The sequence below is a fragment of the Diceros bicornis genome, chromosome 1, assembly GCF_020826845.1.
Source record: "Diceros bicornis minor isolate mBicDic1 chromosome 1, mDicBic1.mat.cur, whole genome shotgun sequence".
In the NCBI taxonomy this organism is placed as follows: Eukaryota; Metazoa; Chordata; class Mammalia; order Perissodactyla; family Rhinocerotidae; genus Diceros; species Diceros bicornis.
Window position 1 is genome coordinate 7,335,363 of NC_080740.1, and position 20,136 is coordinate 7,355,498.

Below are 20,136 nucleotides of genomic sequence, written 5' to 3' on the forward strand. Positions count from 1 at the left end.
AAATTCCTTTGACATTACTTTATGTTTAGAGTGAGACCTGGTTTTCCAGAGGCATTTTCTTACTGTCTCTGCCATTAGATCTCGCCTCGGTGCCTGCCCCTCGGAGAGGGACTCCCTCCAAACTGGTGCTCTTCCCCAGGAGTACACTGTTGTTGTTACTTTATGCTTGCTAGCTTAGTGGTGGGAGCGCGAGGGGCTGGTTGAAGAGAGGAAGATTGTCTTTGTTGTTCTGGTTCAGCCTCGGTCTTAGCCAGGCTGTTTGTCAGGAGTGGCGTGGTCGCCTTCCCAGTGATCCTGCCACTCCTCTCTATAAGGTTTCTGTAGTAGTCTTCACCAAGATGTATTCCTGTCCCTCCTCCAGTGTTAGAGGGTTTTGTCCTGTGCCCTTTCCCCAGCGGCACTGGCTTATCACTGTGCCCTGAGGAGCGGTGTTTGCTATCCTCCCTTGCCCTCCCCTTCAGGCTTTTGTTTTGAGGGAAGTTAAGGGGGTGACAGGTACTGCTGCTGCTCTCCTTCAGAATGGTACTTGGAGCGAGGCCTGCCACCTGGTGAGGTCTCTGGAGCAGAGCCTGTGAGTGAGTTTGGATCTCACTTGTGTCTTTGGCTCCTGGGGGTTCTGTACTCTCTCTCTAACCAACAAGCATTCAGTCTTCACTAATTCATTATAAGCTTTTGCTGAATTCTTGTTTCCTGCTTGTATGTCATTCAGTGTCTGCTCCAGGTAAACGAGTGCTAGTCTCTTGTCTCTTCTTGAGTTAGTTTTCAAGTTGGCTTGTTGCTCTTTGATAGGTTGAAGTACAGCTGTGATTTTGCAGATTATCCAGCTTTTGTTTTGTCTTTAGGGTTGAGAGCAGTGCTCTTTCCGGTTATCTGTATCCTAAACAAAAGCCTTTCCCCACTACCTTTTGGTTTTAATTTGAGAGATACAGGAAAGTTCCTTCTTAGACACAAGACTTATTCCCTTGGTCTTTAAACTATCCTTTTTTTTATTTGAAGAAGTTTTAAAGGCTCTTTAGTTTTTCTTTTCACCATCTACAAATGTTTCTTTTAACATTTCATTGTTACTTCTTTCAATAAGTATTCTTTTTAAGGCAAACCTGTTGTGCTATCTGGCATAATTTGCACTTCAGTGTAAATCAGTACTGTCCGATGTCCTCTTAAAGACTAGCTGAGATGCAGAAGGAGGTGTTAGCTTCAGAGTTTTAAAATCCTTAGCACTGTTAAAATATTTGAGGTTTGCAGTAAATACAGAAATAATGTAAGGCGCATGAGACAAATGTTTTTTTTTGTTTTTTTTGTGAGGAAGATCAGCCCTGAGCTAACATCCATGCTAATCCTCCTCTTTTTGTTGAGGAAGACCAGCTCTGAGCTAACATCTATTGCTAATCCTCCTCCTTTTTTTTCCCCAAAGCCCCAGTAGATAGTTGTATGTCATAGTTGCACATCCTTCTAGTTTCTGTATGTGGGACGCGGCCTCAGCATGGCTGGAGAAGCGGTGCGTCGGTGTGCGGCCAGGATCCGAACCCGGGCCGCCAGTACCGGAGCGCACACACTTCACCACTAAGCCATGGGGCTGGCCCCACAAATGTTTTTAAAATATCTTTTGATGAGTCAGTTCTAGATTCTTTGTGTGTTCTCTTAGCTGGTTATTTTGCACATACCTGATGTTAAAAGGAAATACAAATAATCTGAGTAACATTATTCATAGAACAGCAAAAGTAGATATGTAAGAAACATTTATATGTGGTGTAGCTAAGAGTAGTTTAGGTGTAGAACAGAGCAGAATGGTACACATATAGTATTTATTTATGTGTATATAAGTAAATATAAGTTATATATATAACATATGTAATTTATATTAAAGAAAGTAAATATATTTGTCAGTATGCATATGTATATACATTGTTTATGGTAATAAATATAAATGATTTTACAATTATTTCTCTTATATATTAGCCTGCTCTTTAGCTGTTAACCAAATGAAAGCAAGTTCTGAGTTTAGTTTTTGAAACAGAGTTAGTAAACAAGAAGAAACTAAATATATATTGCATATGGTAAGAGGATGATACAAGGAAAGAGTCCTGTATATTTTTTTCTTTAAGTCACGATCTAAGATGGACAGGAAGGTGATTGAAGTTAATATAATGTAAATAGAGGATCATTACCGTTTAGTAAGAAATTCAAGATGAATTGATATTGGAGATAAAGTTTTTAGTTCACTTAATAAAAGTTTTTTGTTTTGGGTAATATTCCATGAGATATATTGTTTTTCTCCTATGGCATTTTACTGTAAGTAAGAAGCAGTACATACTTATTAAATTAGCCTACAATATGAAGTTAAGATAGTTGATTTAGAATTTAAGTATATGTGAATACTTGAGGGAAGAGTTTAAGGGAAAAAAAGGATAATTCAAATTAGATTAAGTAGTTAGAAAACTTTTAGAGTATGAATGATAGAACTGTAAAGTAAGAGTTGAATATTAAACTGTTCTTTCTGACAAAAGACAAAAGGCATGAGAAATAGCTAATACTTTTTTTTTTTAATTTATTTCCCCCAAAACCCCAGTAGACAGTTGTATGTCATAGCTGCACAGCCTTCCAGCTGCTGCATGTGGGACGCGGCCTCAGCATGGCCGGAGAAGCGGTGCGCCGGTGCGCGCCGGGGATCCGAACCCGGGCTGCCAGCGGTGGACCACGCGCACCCAACCGCTAAGCCACGGGGCCGGCCCAGAAATAGCTTTCTGATAAAATATATTCTAGATGCGGCAAAACTCTAGGTGTATTATTGTTTGGTATTCTCTGTTGAAAGAAGTGTCTTTAAGCATATTTGTAGGAAAAAATATGTTCATAAGTTTTTATAAGAGCCTAGCCTTGTGCAATATGCTGAAAACGGTTTAATTGTGACCTAGGAACTAACCAATGCTGACTTTTCCTTTAAATTAATTAGTTTTGTTGTTCAAAGGTAATTGAATGTGGTGACTACTTGCTGACTTTAGCTGTTTATGCTGTCTAAATTGAAGGTTCAATTGAATGCTGTCAATTGAATGTGAATATTTGGTTGTCACTCAAGAAAATCTTTGACTAATCAAGTAAAAGTTTAGTAGATTTCAGTCCTTATTTTCTTATTAGCTGCAAAATACTATTTTGTCTATCATATCCTCCCTGACTCTTTTTAAAAAGGAGTATTTTAAAGAACCTAAATTATTATAAATGAAAAGAAAATATGTAATATCCCCTTATATAAGAAACACTACATTGGGCATTTAGGGTTAATTTAATTTAGATAGTGGTACTTTTTCATTGATAATTAGCTTTCTTGGACAAGATGGAATTGAAATAATATCCTAGAGATAGTTTTATCACATGGTTAAAAACATTAGCTTTACAGATAGACAGACGAGTCTTAGCATTTCTGTTACCAGCTCTGTATTTGGATCACTTAACCTCTCTAAATCTGTTTATTCATCAGTAAAATGGAGTCAATATTAGTGCCTACCTTACATGGGTATTATAAGGATTAAATGGGTAATGCTTGTGTTTGCCATGGTCCCTGCCACATAATGTTCAACAGTGTAAGCTATTATTACAAAATATAGAGTCAGTTAAGTATAGAGGATCCAGAGCTTGAACCCAGGTTGTGGTCTAGGTTTAAAATTGTCCAAGTTTAAAATTTCATTACATGCTAACTTTTCATTATGCCTCTCTGTTTTTGGTAGAACACAGGTGGAAGAAGGCAAAGTCTAGGATCTCTTCCAGCCCTGTCTTATGCTTTTTCATTAGACTAGTCTAGTGAGTTGTTCTTAATAGTTTTTACATCACAGACTCAATTATGAATCTAAAATCTTTGAGTCCTCTTCCTAAGAAAAACACACGTGCAAAATTTTATGCACAATTTGGATGAGTTCATGGTGCTACCTTTCAGAGCCTATCTATGGAACTCCTGTTCTTGGAGAAAGAATTGATTTTGGCACAGAATTATTAGAGGGAAAATGGGTCTGGTTTTAGATAATTCTGCATGCTGAAGAAACTAAGACAAGGAAAGCAGCTGTACTTCGTAGGTTCCTCTTTATTCTAATGCCTTTACAGCATCAAGAATTTCATGTATGACTTGGTTCTGGTAGTAGTAATGAAGTTACCAGCCATGTCCTGGAAATTCTCAAGATCTTATCAGAAGCCAGATGTCACTTCTGTAAGCAGAATATTAATGCTGTGAACAAAACAGTTTTTAGTGCAGTATTGGACTAGTGTAATAGAGGTACCAACAAGTAACGTTTATTGATTGCTTCCTATGTGCCTTCACGTCCCATGCTAAGCACTTCATTTATTTATTTATTTTTTTGTGAGGAAGATCAGCCCTGAGCTAACGTCTGATGCCAATCCTCCTCTTTTTTCTGAGGAAGACTGGCTCTGAGCTAACATCCGTGCCCATCTTCCTCTACTTTATATGGGACGCCGCCACAGCATGGCTCGACAAGCAGTGTGTCAGTGTGCACCCGGGATCCGAACCGGCGAACCCTGGGCCGCTGCAGCGGAGCGTGCGCACTCAACCGCTTGCGCCACCAGGCCGGCCCCCCATGCTAAGCACTTTACATGTGTTATTTCATCCATATAAAAGTAAATTCCACTCTTATTCCTATTTGCAAATAGAAAATCTCAGATTTAGGCTTAGATTTTGCTTGAAGTTGAACAACTTTAAGTGGGAGAGTCTAGATTCAAACCTAAATTTGTCTCTAAAGCTACATGCTCTTAACTACTATGCTGAGTTACCAAAGGTAAAATGTTTAATATTTTAGTTAAGTTGTGTCTCCTTATCATGGTTCAATGTAAAATTTCTGTTAGCTATTTTGAAATAAATACCTTGTCTTCCGTGCTTCCTCTAACTGTAGTTATAATTAATATCTCGGGCCAGCCCCGTGGCATAGCGGTTAAGTGCGCACACTCTGCTGCTGGCAGGCCAGGTCTGGATCCCGGGCATGCACTGACCCGCTGCTTGTCAGGCCATACTGTGGCGGTGTTCCATATAGAGTGGAGGAAGATAGGCACAGGTATTAGCTCAGGGCCAGTCTTCCTCAGCAAAAAGAGGAGGATTGGCATGGATGTTAGCTCAGGGCTGATCTTCCTCACACACACACACAAAAATCTCTCTGATATTGATATGTAATGTGAAATAAGCTTTATAAGATCATATAAACCTATTTTCTGAAATTTATTATAATTTAGGGAAGAACTTTTTTACTAAAGGTGTGCTATAACTTGAGAGTATATTATTTGAAGATATTAAATGAAAAACAACTGGTTTATTTGAGATTCAGTTTTCCAGTAGACTTTGATCTGAAAAGCCAGGATCACTAGTAGGAGGTTTTTATTATTTATTAATTTATTTATTCTGATGAGGAAATAGATTACGTAGGTGGATTTACTATGAATAAATATTCACAATACCATAAATACTTTATCGTAAACTGAGGCAGATTCCAATTTAAAATCACTTAGCTTAAATCAATTGATAGTGTTTTTCTAACTGTATTTCTGCTGTTTCTTCTTTGGCTTAAAATGGCTATGTCCAAGCTCAGTTATTTAAACAGTCTGCTTTCTAATCTCTTTCTGTATATAAGACCTAGCACCTTTGGTTCTGGATGCCAATAGAAGTGCTTCTACGCCCCCGGTGATGTATTTTCTCCTGAATTTTTTCTGATTCTGGGTCAGGTACAGCCCTCCACCCGAGGGTCTTCTAGCCCTTTCAGAGCTCCTCAGCCTTATCAGGCTCTTCCCTCAAGCATCTCAAATGAACTTGATATTCATGTGATGATTGTATTCTTCAAGTTTGTTAATTTACACTTTACAGAGTTTTCCACTCTTTAGTATATGGGAAGTTATTTATACTTAGTATACATTTTAGCGCTGTGCCTAGCTCAGTTTTTTGCATATAAGTCTTCAGTAAATTTTAAGCTTTTGGTAGGGGATACGCAACCTCATATTGTCAGTTGTTTTCACGAGAGTCAGATTCACTTTTTTTATATCATTTTGATATAAAGAACTGTATTTTCAGTGCCTACTTATCTAGTTAAAAACAAGGCAACCTTTTTAAAATTGAATTTGACTGATTTTTCATTTCTAATAATTTGGACAGATTAGATAGAGGAAGATTTGTGCACTCTTGGAGGGAAGAGACCAGAGAGTTAAGTAAGTGCTGATATACGGAGTTTATATCTCAGAGAAATTTGAAGTGCTTTAAAATAATCATTTATATTATAAATGTAATATATTAGTAATGTAATGGTAAGTGTACAGTGAAATGAATTTTACTGTCTCCTTATCCAGAAACAGAAAATTTGGTTAATCAGATAAGGCAGACGAGGTCTATTAAGAAAGAGATTTAGCCTGCCGGAAGGGTGAAAGTAGAATGGGTTTCAAAGACTTTGAGATTTCCATGTCATCAATTTAGTACGAACTGTACATTTATATGTATTAACTGTAAATATAAAAGAGGAAGGTGAACCAATTTTAACATGCCCCCATTTATACTTGAAAGCAATATTTTAGAAATATTTTCTTTTTAGTAGGACTGCTTAATTTTTAAAACATATTCTGTATCTTCTAATAGATTTCTTAACTAGAGGTTATTAGGCAGTTTCAGCTTCTAGAATATGTCTGTGAATTTGGAACTAAGTAGAAAGATCCCTCTTAGGTGACTGAAATAGCTGTTGTGAAGCCTTTAGACATTATTCTATGTATGAAGACCTTATTCAGAGTATATATTACATATATAATTTTAACCATTTTGATATTCTGGTTTCTTGGTACACAGATAATAAAGTAAAAACTTTAACAAGAAAAAAGAAAATATTAAGTTATAGTCTTCATTCTCTACCAAAGGGACAGGGAAATAGAAATTTATTTTAGATGTATCTACTTCAAAAGAATAAAAAAGCATTAATTATTAAAAGTGATGTTTGTTTACCTAGAGAGCTTGGGGGGATGAAGCATACATGAGGTTTCTATTGGTATTAATAAAAATAGCATTTTATATTGTGGACTTTGTTGACGTTGCTTGTGTGTTTTTTGTTGGTAATTTTTCCAAGTTTTATGGTTATTAAGTAATACCAACTTTGGTGTAATGTATTACTAATAGAATTACTATAAAAGGTAGAACCATTTGATTTAAATTTGACTGATATAGAAAACATTCATGAACCATTAAAGTCTGCTTGTTTGCACTTGGAGAAATGGCTGATTCTAGAGCTGGGATGGGGAGAACACAAGATGAGCGTGGATCAAGTGCTTGAGCAAACAGATTCCAGAAGGCTAAAGCTGGGACGGTTTGGGGCCAGCCCCCCCCCGTGGCTTAGCGGTTAAGTGCGCGCGCTCTGCTACTGACGGCCCGGGTTTGGATCCCGGGCGTGCACCTACGCACCGCTTCTCCGGCCATGCTGAGGCCGCGTCCCACATACAGCAACTAGAAGGATGTGCAACTATGACATACAACTATCTACTGGGGCTTTGGGGGAAAAAAAGGAGGAGGATTGGCAATAGATGTTAGTGCAGAGCCGATCTTCCTCAGCAAAAAAAAAAGGAGGATTAGCATGGGTGTTAGCTCAGGGCTGATCTTCCTCACAAAAAAAAAAAAGAAGAACCGTATGATCATAATTGATGCAGAAAAAGCATTTGACAAAATCCAACACTCAATCACTTGCTTGATAAAAACATTCAATAAACTTGGAATAAAAGAGAACTTTCTCAACTTGATAAAGGGCATCTATGAAAAACTATAATTAACAGCTAACATCATACTTAACGGGTGAAAGACTGAAAGCTTTCTGCCTGTGATCAAGAACAAGATAAGGATGTTCATTCTTACCACTTCTATTCAACATTGTAGTGGAAGTTCTGGCCAGTGTAACAGGCAAGAAAAAGAAAGAAAAGGCACGTGATCATCTGTGTAGAAAATACAAATGGAGAGATATACCTTGTTAATGGATTGGAAGACTCAATTTTATTACAATGAATTCTCTCAAAATGGATCTATAGATGCAATGCAGTCCCAATAAAAATCCCAGCAGATTGTTTCATAGAAATGAACAAGGTGATTCTAAAAGGTATATAGAAATGTAAAAGCCTGGAATAGCTGAAACAGCTTTGAAAAAGGACAACAAGGTTGGAAGATTAACGTTACTTTATTTGAAGACTTATTAGAAAACCCCAGTAATCGTAATAGTGTGATATTGACATATGGGTAGACAAATAGAACAATGGAACAGAGTAGAGTGTCCAGAAATAAACCCATCTGTATGTAGATTACTAATATTTTTAAAAGGTACAAAGGTAAAGCAATGTAGAAAGGACAGTCTTTCTAAGAAATGATGCTGGAACAATTGGACATTTATATGTGAAAAAAAAAAGAACTTTAATCCATACCTTAAACTGTATTTTAAAAATTACCTCAAAAAGAACATAGACTTAAATGTAAAATTGAAAAGTATAAATGTAAAATTGAAAAGTATAAAACTTCTGTAGAAAAATGGGAAACAATCTTTGTGTCCCTGGCTTTGGCAAAGATTTCTTAGATACAGGGATAAAATCAAGATCCATAAAAGAACAAATTGATAAATTGGAGTTCATAAAAAAGCAAAACTTCTGCTCTTTAGAAGACACCCTTAAGAGAATGAAAAGACAAGCTGCAGACTGAGAGAAAATCCCGCCAAGCATGTATCTGGTAAAGGACTTGTATGTCTGAACTCACAAAACTCAACAATAAGGGAAATAACCCAACTAAAAACCTCAGAAAAGGATTTTAACAGTTCACAAAAGAAGATATATGGATGACAAAAAGCACATGAAAAGGTGCTTGACAACATTAGTTATTAGGAAAATGCAAATTAAAACCAAATGAGATACTATACCTATTAGGATGGGTAAAATTTAAAGGATTGACCATACGAAGTGTTAGTGAGCTGTGGAGGAACTGGAATGCTCACACAATGCCAATGGGACTATAAAGGAATAACCCCTTTGGAAAAGTTAAACATAGACCTATCATGTGTTCTAGACATTCCACTTCTGGGTAATTACCCAAGAGAAAAGAAAATATGTGTTCATACAAAGGCGTATACATGAATGTTCGTAGCAGCTTTATTCATTACAGTAAAAAACTTAAATGTCTGTCAACAGGTGAATGAATAAACTGTAGGATAGATCTATACAGTGCAATACTACTCAGCAATGAAAAGGAATGGACTTTTGATACATGCAACAGCGTGAGTGAATAACAAAATAGTTGTGCTAAGTGAAAGAAGGCAGATAAGAAAAAAGTATATTCTGTATGATCTCATTTCCATAAAAACTCTAAAATTTGAAAACTATAGGGATAGAAAGCAGTGGGTGGGGTGGGGGCGATCCTCAGGTACACAAGGAAGCTTTTGGGATATGTTCACTGTTTTGATTGGAGAAGGTTCATGGCTATATACATGTGTCAAACCTTATAGAATTGTATATTTTAACTATTTGCAGTTTGTTGTATGTTAATTATTCAATGAAGCTAATAAAAAATAAAAGACAAAAAAATAAATTTCTCTGTCAAGATATTTTGTAGTGCAGTTGGAAATTGAAAGGACAAAGTCAAGTTGGAATAACAATATCATCATCTAGTATTGGGATAAAGAGTTCACATACATTATTGCATTATTATTTTAATTTGAAGCCTCATGTAGTTGCCACTGGTATTTTTAAAAATATTTTTATTTTTTAATATTTGAGAGTCAGTCTGCATGCGAATGTAAAGGTATTGAGAAAAATGACATTTTTCCTTTCTCCTCCCCCTCCCTTTTTTTTTTTTAAAAAGGAGCGACAGTTCATTCAGGTTCTTTGTGTTCTTCTTCGTTTATATTTGTCAGTTTGCTGTGCACGTGCTCCAGGCTGCAGGATTTCACAACTGGGGCAACTGGTAAGTCATTTACTTCAGTTCCTTTAGTTTTAATCTGTTCATCTAGTATCTTTATGTAATTTTTCACTTCCTAAAAATAGTTAACATATAAAAGCCAGATTAGAAAATTTTTTAGCAAAAGTGAAAAACTTCAGTTTAAAAATTTTCGAAGGTATAACCTTTGGACAAACCATTCTATTTGAAAATTATGTTCCCATTTTTAAAAACAACTTTTTATATCTAGTTTAAGTAAAATGTACATGTGTATAACGGGCATTAAGAGGAAGAGTGAAAAGGAGTCTGAGGAGTGGTCAGATAGACAGGAGGGCTAAGGATTGCAAAAGGAGAGAAAAGAAAGAAATTCAAGGATTAATTAAGGAAATTAATTAAGGAAAAGGGTGCCTATTATGTGTAAAGCTCTATTTTAGGTATACAAACATATATTTTCATATACATCACACATATACACACACATGCACATGGACACATGTCTTTGAAAATTGGAATCACTGCATACACATATTTATGTGTGTCATTAAATAATAGAAGCATTCTCAGCCTGGCAACGTGCTCACTCACTGGGGGACCCTCAGAAGCCAAGACTGTTTGGACCCAGGCTAGGAAGTAACAGCAGATTTCTCTCTGTCTTCATGCACTCTGGAGCAAACGTTCCTTGAATGAAGCGGTAGGCGGAAGAGTACACGTCTCTAAAATCGTCCCTCCCTCTCTTTTTCCCTTATGACTGCATTGCATAGGGTTGAATTCTTGTAAGCTAAAACCACGCACAGGGCAGCTTGGCTGCACTGTGTACATAAACTAAAATGAGCATGTTACTAAAGTGTATTGAGGAGTTAAATTTGTGTGCTACTATTGAATCAGAGTAGTGACTGGCAATCAGACAACTTTGAGCTTTGCAGATCTCCTATAATGTACATGCAGAGAATTTATATACATATTTTAAATCAGTTATAGGAAAAAGCATCATTACTTTAAATAGTGTTTAGTCTTTGGCATTTGAAGAAAAGGAAATGTTTTAAATGTTTAATTAAAACAATACAATGCTTATGTTAACAGCACAAGTTTTTTATTCTTATGAAATTGAAGTAATTTCTTTTGCTTTTTTAGCACAAACTGAGAAAAAAGTACTAAAATTGAGCATAACACCATGTGTAGTGACTAAATAGCACAGGAATCTGCTGGTGAGGGTGCATACAGGATGAGCTGTTTTAAGATAGACCTCATGTAATTCAGCAGATTTTTAAATTTAAACTGTTTATTTTGAGATAATTGCAGATTCACATACAGTTACAGGAAATAATGCAGAGAGATCCTAGTTTTCCCAGATCCTACCTTTTACCCAGTTTTCCCCAATGGTAATGTCTTGCAAGGCTATGGGATCTTGACATCGATACAGTCAAGATACAGAACATTTCCATCACCAAAGTGTCCCTCAGATTGCCTTTTTATAGCCACATTCACTTCTCTCCTGCCCCAACTCTGTCCTTAACTCCAGCAGTCACTAATCTGTTCGTCAATTGTTATTTTGTCATTTTAAGCATCTTATATAAATGGAATCATAGAGTATGTAACCTTTGACTTTTTCACCCAGCATAAATCTGTGGAGATTCATCCAGGTTGTTGTGTGTATCAGTAGTTCCTTTTTATTCCTAAGTAGTATTCTATGGTATGGATGTACCACAGTTTGTTTAACCATTCACTAGTTGAAGGACTCCAGATTGTGTCTAGTTTTGGCCTGTTATGAATAAAGCCACTCTGAACATTTGTGAACAGGTTTTTGTGTGAACATAAGTTTCCATTTCTCTGTGGTAAATTCCCAAGGGTGTAATTGTTGGCTCATATGGAAGTTGCATGTTTAGTGTTTTTTCAGACACTGACAGACTGTTTCCCAGAATGGCTGTACCATTTTACATTCCTACCACCAATGTATGAGTGATTCAGCCTCCACATCCTCACCAGCATTTGGTGTTGTCACTGTTTTTTGTTCTAGCCATTCTGATGGATGTGTAGTGATATCTCAGTGAAGTTTTAATTTGCATTTCCCTAATGACTCATGATGTTGCACATCTTTTCATGTGCTTATTTGCCGTCTTTGTATCCTCTTGGTGAAATGTCTTTTCATGTCTTTTGCCCATTTTCTGATTGATTTCTTTTTTTTTTTTTTCACTGTAGAGTTTGAAAGTTCTTTATATATTCTGAATGCTAACCCTGTGTTGGATATATGGCTTGCAAATATTTTCTTGCAGAACTTATAATGAACTTTAAAAAAAGTAATAAACTCATAGGCTTAAAAAATGTAAACTCTTGTGGTACACACTTAAGGCTCTGGAGTTCCGTGTTTGGGTTTGAATTCAGGCTATGCCATTTATTAGCTGTGTGACCTTGGGCAAGTTACTTAATATCTCTGTGACTCAGTTCCTCATCTGTAAAATCGAAGTTAAAAACAACATCTGTCTTATGGGGTTGTTGTAAGAATTAAGTGAGTTAATACATATAATATAGAACTTGAACATTGCCTGGCTCGTAAGTGTTGAATATGTGTTCGTTACATGATTTTTCCTTAAATGTTTGTTGACTTAGTTGCCTAATTACATTTTTCATTTTATTACTTCATAGTGGTTGGATTTCATCCCTTACTGGTCTCAACCAAAGTATTCCTATTGGGATCATGATGATAATCATAGCAGCCCTTTTCACAGCTTCAGCCGTCATCTCACTAGTTATGTTTAAAAAGGTAAGTGAAGTTTTATGTCTGTCAATTTTTATGGTGAACCTGATGTTCAGTTCTCATTTTCCCATTTTGTTTTTAATTCAGTGTAACCTCAGCTCATTTTGTTGTTGTTCTTGTGCAAGTTTTCTAAGGATTACTTTTCACAATTAAAAGTTATACGTAGATATATTTTAGAAAATTGTACACATTTTTAACTTCCTGCAAAAAGGAAATATTTTGAAATCCTGTTAATTGAAGGCTTCTGTCATGAATTGAAGTCAACCTCATTTTTTAAATTTGGATTTTTAAAAAATATATTCTGATTTCTTTTTTTGAATATGAAGCATATTAGCCTGATTAATAAATAGAAGTAAAACTATTGTGTGATAAGAGCATTTTATTTGTACTTAAAACTTAAAGATGTGAGATTATTTAAGAGTATAAAGTGAGCTGGTGACAAGTTCACGCTGGCTTATGACATGAATTTTGTTACAGTGACTGCTCAGTTGTCTTAGCTGTACTTCTTCCTGTGGAATTCCCAGGGCTGTTTTCATAGCCTTAAAAAATTGTTACAGGGCCGGCCCCATGGCTTAGCGGTTAAGTGCACGCGCTCTGCTACTGGCGGCCCGGGTTCGGATCCCAGGCACGCACCAACACACCGCTTCTCCGGCCATGCTGAGGCCACGTCCCACATACGGCAACTAGAAGGATCTGCAACTATGACATACAACTATCTACTGGGGCTTTGGGGAAAAAAAAAAGGGAGGAGGATTGGCAATAGATGTTAGCTCAGAGCGGGTCTTCCTCAGCAAAAAGAGGAGGATTAGCACGGATATTAGCTCAGGGCTGATCTTCCTCACAAAAAAAATTTAAAAAATTGTTACATAGGATAGGAGAGAAATCAATGTTTTTATTTGTTTAGATAAAGTTTTATTGTGCCTTCGATATATATTTTTGGTATTCTACATGTGTTCAAATGTGATATAGAAACCCTGGGAATAACACCTATGTTTTAAAATGAAAAAGACTTTTTGGTGGGTCTCACTTTTAAAGAGAATAGGTTCTTACAACATTTTTTAATGACTTTTTTACCGTTCAGTAACTTGAGAATATGTACAAGAAATGTGTAGAAATAATTGTACCTTATATTTAAGAACACTTTGCACTCTTGAAATATTTTACTTGTACATTTGCCCTTTAGCCTTCTCAAAACTTGATGAAGGCTAGGCTCTATTCTTTCTGTCCATATTTTGCTACTCGTTTTCTCTCTTAAAAGCTTTTACTTCTTTTCTGAACTATACACACCTACTATTGAAACTCAGCTTTCTAACGTTATTAGTTAACTCTTACCACCTTTTCTCGGTTTTCCTCCTCCTCAAGCTCTGCAGCCTTCTACACAACAGGCGGCCCCTCTCCCTCAGTCTTTGCCATTGTGCTCTGACTCTCCTGCCTCTGAGGCTGTTCTTTCTCTGTTTCTTTGTCAAGCTCATAAGTAAAGGTCTTCTTAGATGCAGTCAGCTCTCTGCTCTTGCTGCTGTACAGTCTTTTTCCTTGGGAATCCCAACCTCCCTTATTGTTTCAGTTTTTTCTCTCCCTGTGTGACCTAGAATCTTTAGGTTGGAAGACACACTGCTCTGCATAAACATTTGGTTGCATATTCAGGAGACGGGTTATATCTCCAGTTGATTTGTGTCATCGTCTCACAGTAATGCATCATAAACTCGTTTTTTTCTCAGAACTAGTTCTCCTTCCAGAAGTTCTGATTCATGTTCAAGGAACATTTATTTAGACCACATATTGTATGATTCCATTTGTATGAACTGTCCAAAATAGGCAAATCTACAGAAACAGAAAGTAGATTAGTGAGGTGGGGGTGGGGTGGAGAGCAACTGCTACTGGTTATAGAATTTCTGTTTGGAGTGATGAAAATGTTCTAACATTAGGTTGTATAGATGATATATTCACAACACTACGAATATACTGAAAACCATTGAATTGTATACTTTAAAAGGGTAAATTGTATGGTATATAAATTTTACCTCAAGGAAGCTGTTTTAAAAAAAGAAACATTTATTAAGTACCTACGATACATGAGGTGGTGTCAGTACTTTCTCATGTGATCCTATTTAACATGTCACACTCACACTCTGCTTCTGTCAGTGCTTACATGACTTTTGTAGTCAATTTCCCAGATCCTTTCTTAGTATCTTTTCCATCTTTCTCTTCCTTTCCATTCCCAACCTCAGCTAATCCAGAAATTTTTTTGCGGGTCACTTACACCCCGCCCCCACTTCCTTTACTCCATTTTATGTATAGCTACTCTATTAACCTAAAAAAACCCCAAACAAACCTAGCACTCTGAAGATTTTGCAATGGACTTGGGGTTGGGGAATGGGATTGTGGTGGCTGTAGGAAGTAGGGCTGGTGGTGACCTTTCACAACTCCCGGATCCAGACTTTCTACTCTAGTCAGACTGTACTGCTCGGTTTCTTTAAATACATCATGTGCGTTGCTTTGCCCCAGTTTTTGTTCATGTTATGCTTCTTAACCCCTGGGTCGCTTCATCTACTCTGCCAGTTGAAGACCTACGAGTGTTCTTTCAAGACCCAGCTCAAATCTTCCTGCCTCTTCCATAGAATCTTTCTCATTACCCCATGTCTTAGGGATTATGTCATCCTCTAATTTCTTGGAGAATTTGCTCTCTGTATTACTCACTGTGGGACCTGGGCACAAGCCACTTTATAGACCTTATAGTGCGCATACTCTGGGTAGCCAGCTTGTTAAGCTCCTCCAGGGTGAGCGTGTCTTTTAGCATTAGATTTAAATGAGAAGAACAAGAGCTTTGGAAAATGCACTCAGGTTGACATTCTGGCGCCCTCACTCACAGCTGTGTGAACCGAGGCAGGCTTCTGTCACCACTCAGGTTTAGTGTCCTCACCGTCCCTAAGCTCCGTGAGAGCAGGGAACCAGTCTCTGTGCTTGCAGGTCGTATTCCTCACATCTGGAACAGTGACTGGCTGGCAGTGATTGGTATGTGATAGGCACTCAAATATTTGTTGAATAAATGAAGGGATGGGAATAATAAATGCTTTCATAGAGTTGGTGTGAGGATTAAATGAAGCAGTGAATGTAAATTGCATAGCACAGGGCCTCCTCAACTAAAACTACTTTTCTTTTCTGGTCTTCTTGATCCCTTTATCATTTTATATTCAGGGTCTGGTTTAGTAGGTGCATACATCAGTCAGTGTTTCATCAGAGAAACAGAACGGAATGAGCAGATTTATTAAAAGGAATTGGCTTATGTGGTTGTGGGGCTGGCTGTCAGGAAGGGGTGGCAACTCTCAAGCAGAAGCTTTCCTACAGGTGGGATTGCCTCTTCCTCAGGGAAACCTCAGTTCTGTTCTTAAGGCCTTTCAACTAATTGGATTAGGCCTACCCAGATCATACTCTCCTTTTCTTAAAGTCAGCGTATCATAGATGCTAATCACATGTACAGAATAGCTTCACAGCAACACCTAGATTAGTGTGTGATTGTTACCTGGAAGCTGTAGCCTAGCCAAATAAACCAGACCATTACAATATCTCTTTGGACAATTCTCTTTTTTTTTCTTGTGAGGAAGACCAGCCCTGAGCTAACATCCGATACCAATCCTCCTCTTTTTTTGCTGAGGAAGACTGGCCCTGGGCTAACGTCCATGCCCATCTTCCTCTACTTTACATGGGACGCCGCCACAGCATGGCTTGATAAGCGGTGCGTTGGTGCGAGCCTGGGATCCGAACTGGCGAACCCCGGGCCACCGCAGCAGAGCGCACGCACTTAACCGCTTGTGCCACTGGTCCAGGCCCCGACAATTCTTTCATTATTACAGATGTATCATTGGGGGTGCTTTATAAAACTAGAAATGTAATAAATGTAGAGTATAGTAGAGGGTTTTGTGGTATGTTGCAGGTTCCCTTCATTTGTTAAATACCATTTATGAACATGCATTATGTGCCAGGTACTGCACTATATATGAGCTCAAGGAGCTCACATTTTGGTGTGGAAGGGAAACAAATGAATGAGTACCACAATCCAGTGGTTTAGTGGTCATTATAGGGCCAAGTATAGCAAGCACACAGAAGGGACACCTAACCACGTTTTGGAGATCTTTATAAGTAGTGAGGTCTTTTTAAGTATTGCGTTGGCTGAGACATCATGATGAACAGGAGTTATCTAAGTAAAGGGATGAGGGGGAAGGGAGAGGATAAGTAGGTACCAGATAGCAGGGAAACCACGTTCATATCTAGTTGCACGAAATAGCACGGCATATTCAGGGAGTTGAAAGTAACTCAGAATGGATGGGACATAAATTTGGTGCATGAGTCAGACAGGGAGAAATGTGGGCTATTGGTGGTGGAGGACAGGGAAAGATGAGGCCGAACACACAAATGTAGTTATATCCTGCCGGGTCTTGTAAACTAGGAAATCTTGTTAAAGAAGTTTAGATCTTCTCTGAAGAGTGGTGGTGAGCCATAGAAGAGGTTTAAAGAGGAGAGTAACTGAATTGATTTGATTTGAGCTTTAGAAAGACTATTCTGGAATAGAGTTGGGATTTGTGGGCCAGGGATGTGGTACTTAGAGAAATGAAGATGGGGAGACAAGCTAGGAAGCTGGGTGGTAGTGGTGATGGCCTGAACTGAGGAAGTAGCAGTGTGTAACTATAGTGCAGGGACGATGAGCAGGTAGCGATTGGTTAGACTGGAGCCTGGACATGGGAGATGAAGGAATACTCAAGGATGACACCCAGGCTTTTAGATGGTAGGCCATCTAAAAAAAACTCCAGCAAGAGAGTACAGGAAGAAGAGCAGATTTGGGCATCAAGATGTTTTCAACTTTGAATGCAGAGAGTTCAAAGTACTGGTAGGGCACTTGGTAGGCTTTGGATATGTAAGTTGGGAGCAAAGGAAAGAGCTTTAGGCTGGATTTGTAGGCTTAGGAACTTGATGTCAGCGAAACCTACCAAGTGGCTGTGGAGTGAGAAGAGGGCCTAGGGTAGAACACTCCGACACTTAAGAATCTCCTGAGGGAGGAATGTGGAGAGAATTGTAGCCAGCAGTGGGGCGGGTGGCGGAGGATGCGGCACAGACGGTGAACAGAGGCGGAGTGTGGAGGCCGTGCTCGTTCTGCAGCCGCGGGGTGAGGGACGGCTGTGTGCAGTGCTGCGAAGTCTCTGTCCTGCGGGGTTTCTCCCAGGTACACACTTCTTCAGGATCCAGCCCATGAAAGGACAAGTTTTAGAGCTGTGCTCATTGTGTGCCAGGCACTCAGGAGAGAGATCACTGCCTCCCGGAGAGGAGGATCGCGGGGGGAGTCGTGCCGCTACTCTGCTCTTCTGGGTGACCCGTTCTTACCTCACAGTTAAAGCAACTCCAGTTACCTCTTTCTATATGTGCTTACTGCCTTTTGGTGCTATAGATGTCCCTAAACTTCTCTGAATCTCTTATTCTTTATCTGTGAAATAAGGAATTTAGATGAGGTGATTTTCTGTATGGCTTTATGAAGACAATAAATGGGGATAATATAAGCTAAAATATAATTTGAGTCAGCTTTCATATTTGTAATGGCAAGGATTTCTCTTACTTTGATAGAAATTGAGACCCAATAGAAACACCTGATTTTTCTTTTTTCTTTTCCACACGTTGTCAAAACTGGCTGTTTAAAAAAAAAAATCTTTGTGGGTATGTAGCCATAGTTTATAACCACTAGGGGTCAGGCTCTTCATAAACAGTTAATGCCCTCTAAAAATCTGTGGATGCTATTTTGGCTCTAGAATTGTGTTTTACTAGGTTGTTTTGTGTCTCCAGCCCCAGGTAAACGTGCTTTGTGGTATATATTTATTTCAATTACAACGAATACAATTTTGGGAATTTTGTTGGCGTTCTGAAGTCTGGCACAGTTGCAGTAGGTAATCATTGGTGTAATGTGCCCCATATGAACACCATGGTATCTCTGTTTCCCCCATAGTGTCATTTTATAATCCCAATTAAAAATAATTGAAATGCAAGAATATGTCTCTTGTACCTCCTTACCTTTCACAGATAGATTTTGTAAATTTTCTCTTAGATTATTTCTAAATGGTATTTTTTTAAAAGGTCTCCTTTCTATAGTAAACTATTAGAAAGAATGGAATAATAGTTTTGGGCTAAGGGGGAGGTATTATATAAATGGGTCAAATAATAAATGAGTCAAAGGAGACTAGATATCAGTGGAATCCAAAATATCCCCCTTCTTTTAATTGGTATAAGAATTAGTATGGAAGCAATAAATAGATAATACATAATTCACCTCTCTCTGGGACCTAGTTTTGAATGATTGTTTTTTCATGAAATTTTAAAAAATTGTTCAAAGACTTTTGGGACCATGTTAATAAAAGTTATTAATAGTGATTTTTGCATTTCAAAAGAATTTTAGAAAAAAGTTTTCACTTTATTAAAAAAGTTTCCTGGGCTGGCCCGGTGGCGCAAGCGGTTGAGTGCACGAGCTCCGCTGCGTCGGCCCGGGTTCGCCGGTTCGGATCCCGGGTGCGCACTGACGCACTGCTTGTCAGGCCATGCTGTGGCGGTGTCCCATATAAAGTAGAGGAAGATGGGCACAGATGTTAGCCCAGGGCCAGTCTTCCTCAGCAAAAAAGGAGGACGATTGGCAGATGTTAGCACAGGGCTGATCTTCCTCACAAAAAAAAAAAAAAGTTTCCCCAGGTGCTTTAAAATTTTTTTATATACCAAAATACCTATTCTGCAAATACTCTTTTATTTTGTGTGCGAGTACAGAATTTGGCTATATGATCCAGAATAATGACATCTCATTTATTAAATTGTTTTACAGTAAAGGTTTTGTCACGATATCTTATTATATATAAAGTGATAGTCTTCTTAGATTAAAAGTGACTTGCACTTTCTTCGAAAGCATTATTATCATTTACCCCTATTTTTGTTTTTTGGATTTTTTTTGCTTTATTTTGGATCTAGGACAGAATGCTGATAATTTTACTGTACTGCTTTTCTATAGTCACAAACAGGCATGCTGCTTCTCTCTCTCTGAATCATCCAGTGTTATACTCTTTCTTGATTAGGAATCCATTTCAGATGATTCACATTGCCTATTAAAGTGCTGGTCCGCACGCTTGCTGGCTTCATCTAGGGGACACAGAGCAGGTGCAGTCATACTTTGGAATCCCTAGAAGAACTGGCACTCTGCAGGGTGTTTATATCCTGTCCTCAGTTGGCATCCTTAGTATGTTCACTTGTTTTTTTGGACTGTCCACAGTTTTTATTTTGTTATCCTTTTCTCTAAGTTCTAGGCTAGTTACTTAATAGATCTTAAATCTAGTAACTAAATTATTGTGAATTATCTTTACTTAGGCATCTTCAAATTTGGTAGAGCTGCTAGTATTGTAATGCTGTGCATATGGTATTTTCATTTAAATCATCTTTATATGTATATTTTAAC

General features: G+C 37.9%; 1 protein-coding gene across 1 annotated transcript in view; it reads left to right on the plus strand.

Moving 5' to 3' along the window:
* Positions 1 to 20,136, plus strand: part of SCAMP1 (secretory carrier membrane protein 1) — a 104,304-nt gene that overhangs the window by 72,986 nt on the left and 11,182 nt on the right. The window contains exons 7-8 of the mRNA XM_058567454.1: positions 9,839 to 9,940; positions 12,554 to 12,671. Coding sequence (XP_058423437.1) covers positions 9,839 to 9,940; positions 12,554 to 12,671 — 220 coding nt within the window. The remainder of the gene's footprint in view (positions 1 to 9,838; positions 9,941 to 12,553; positions 12,672 to 20,136) is intronic.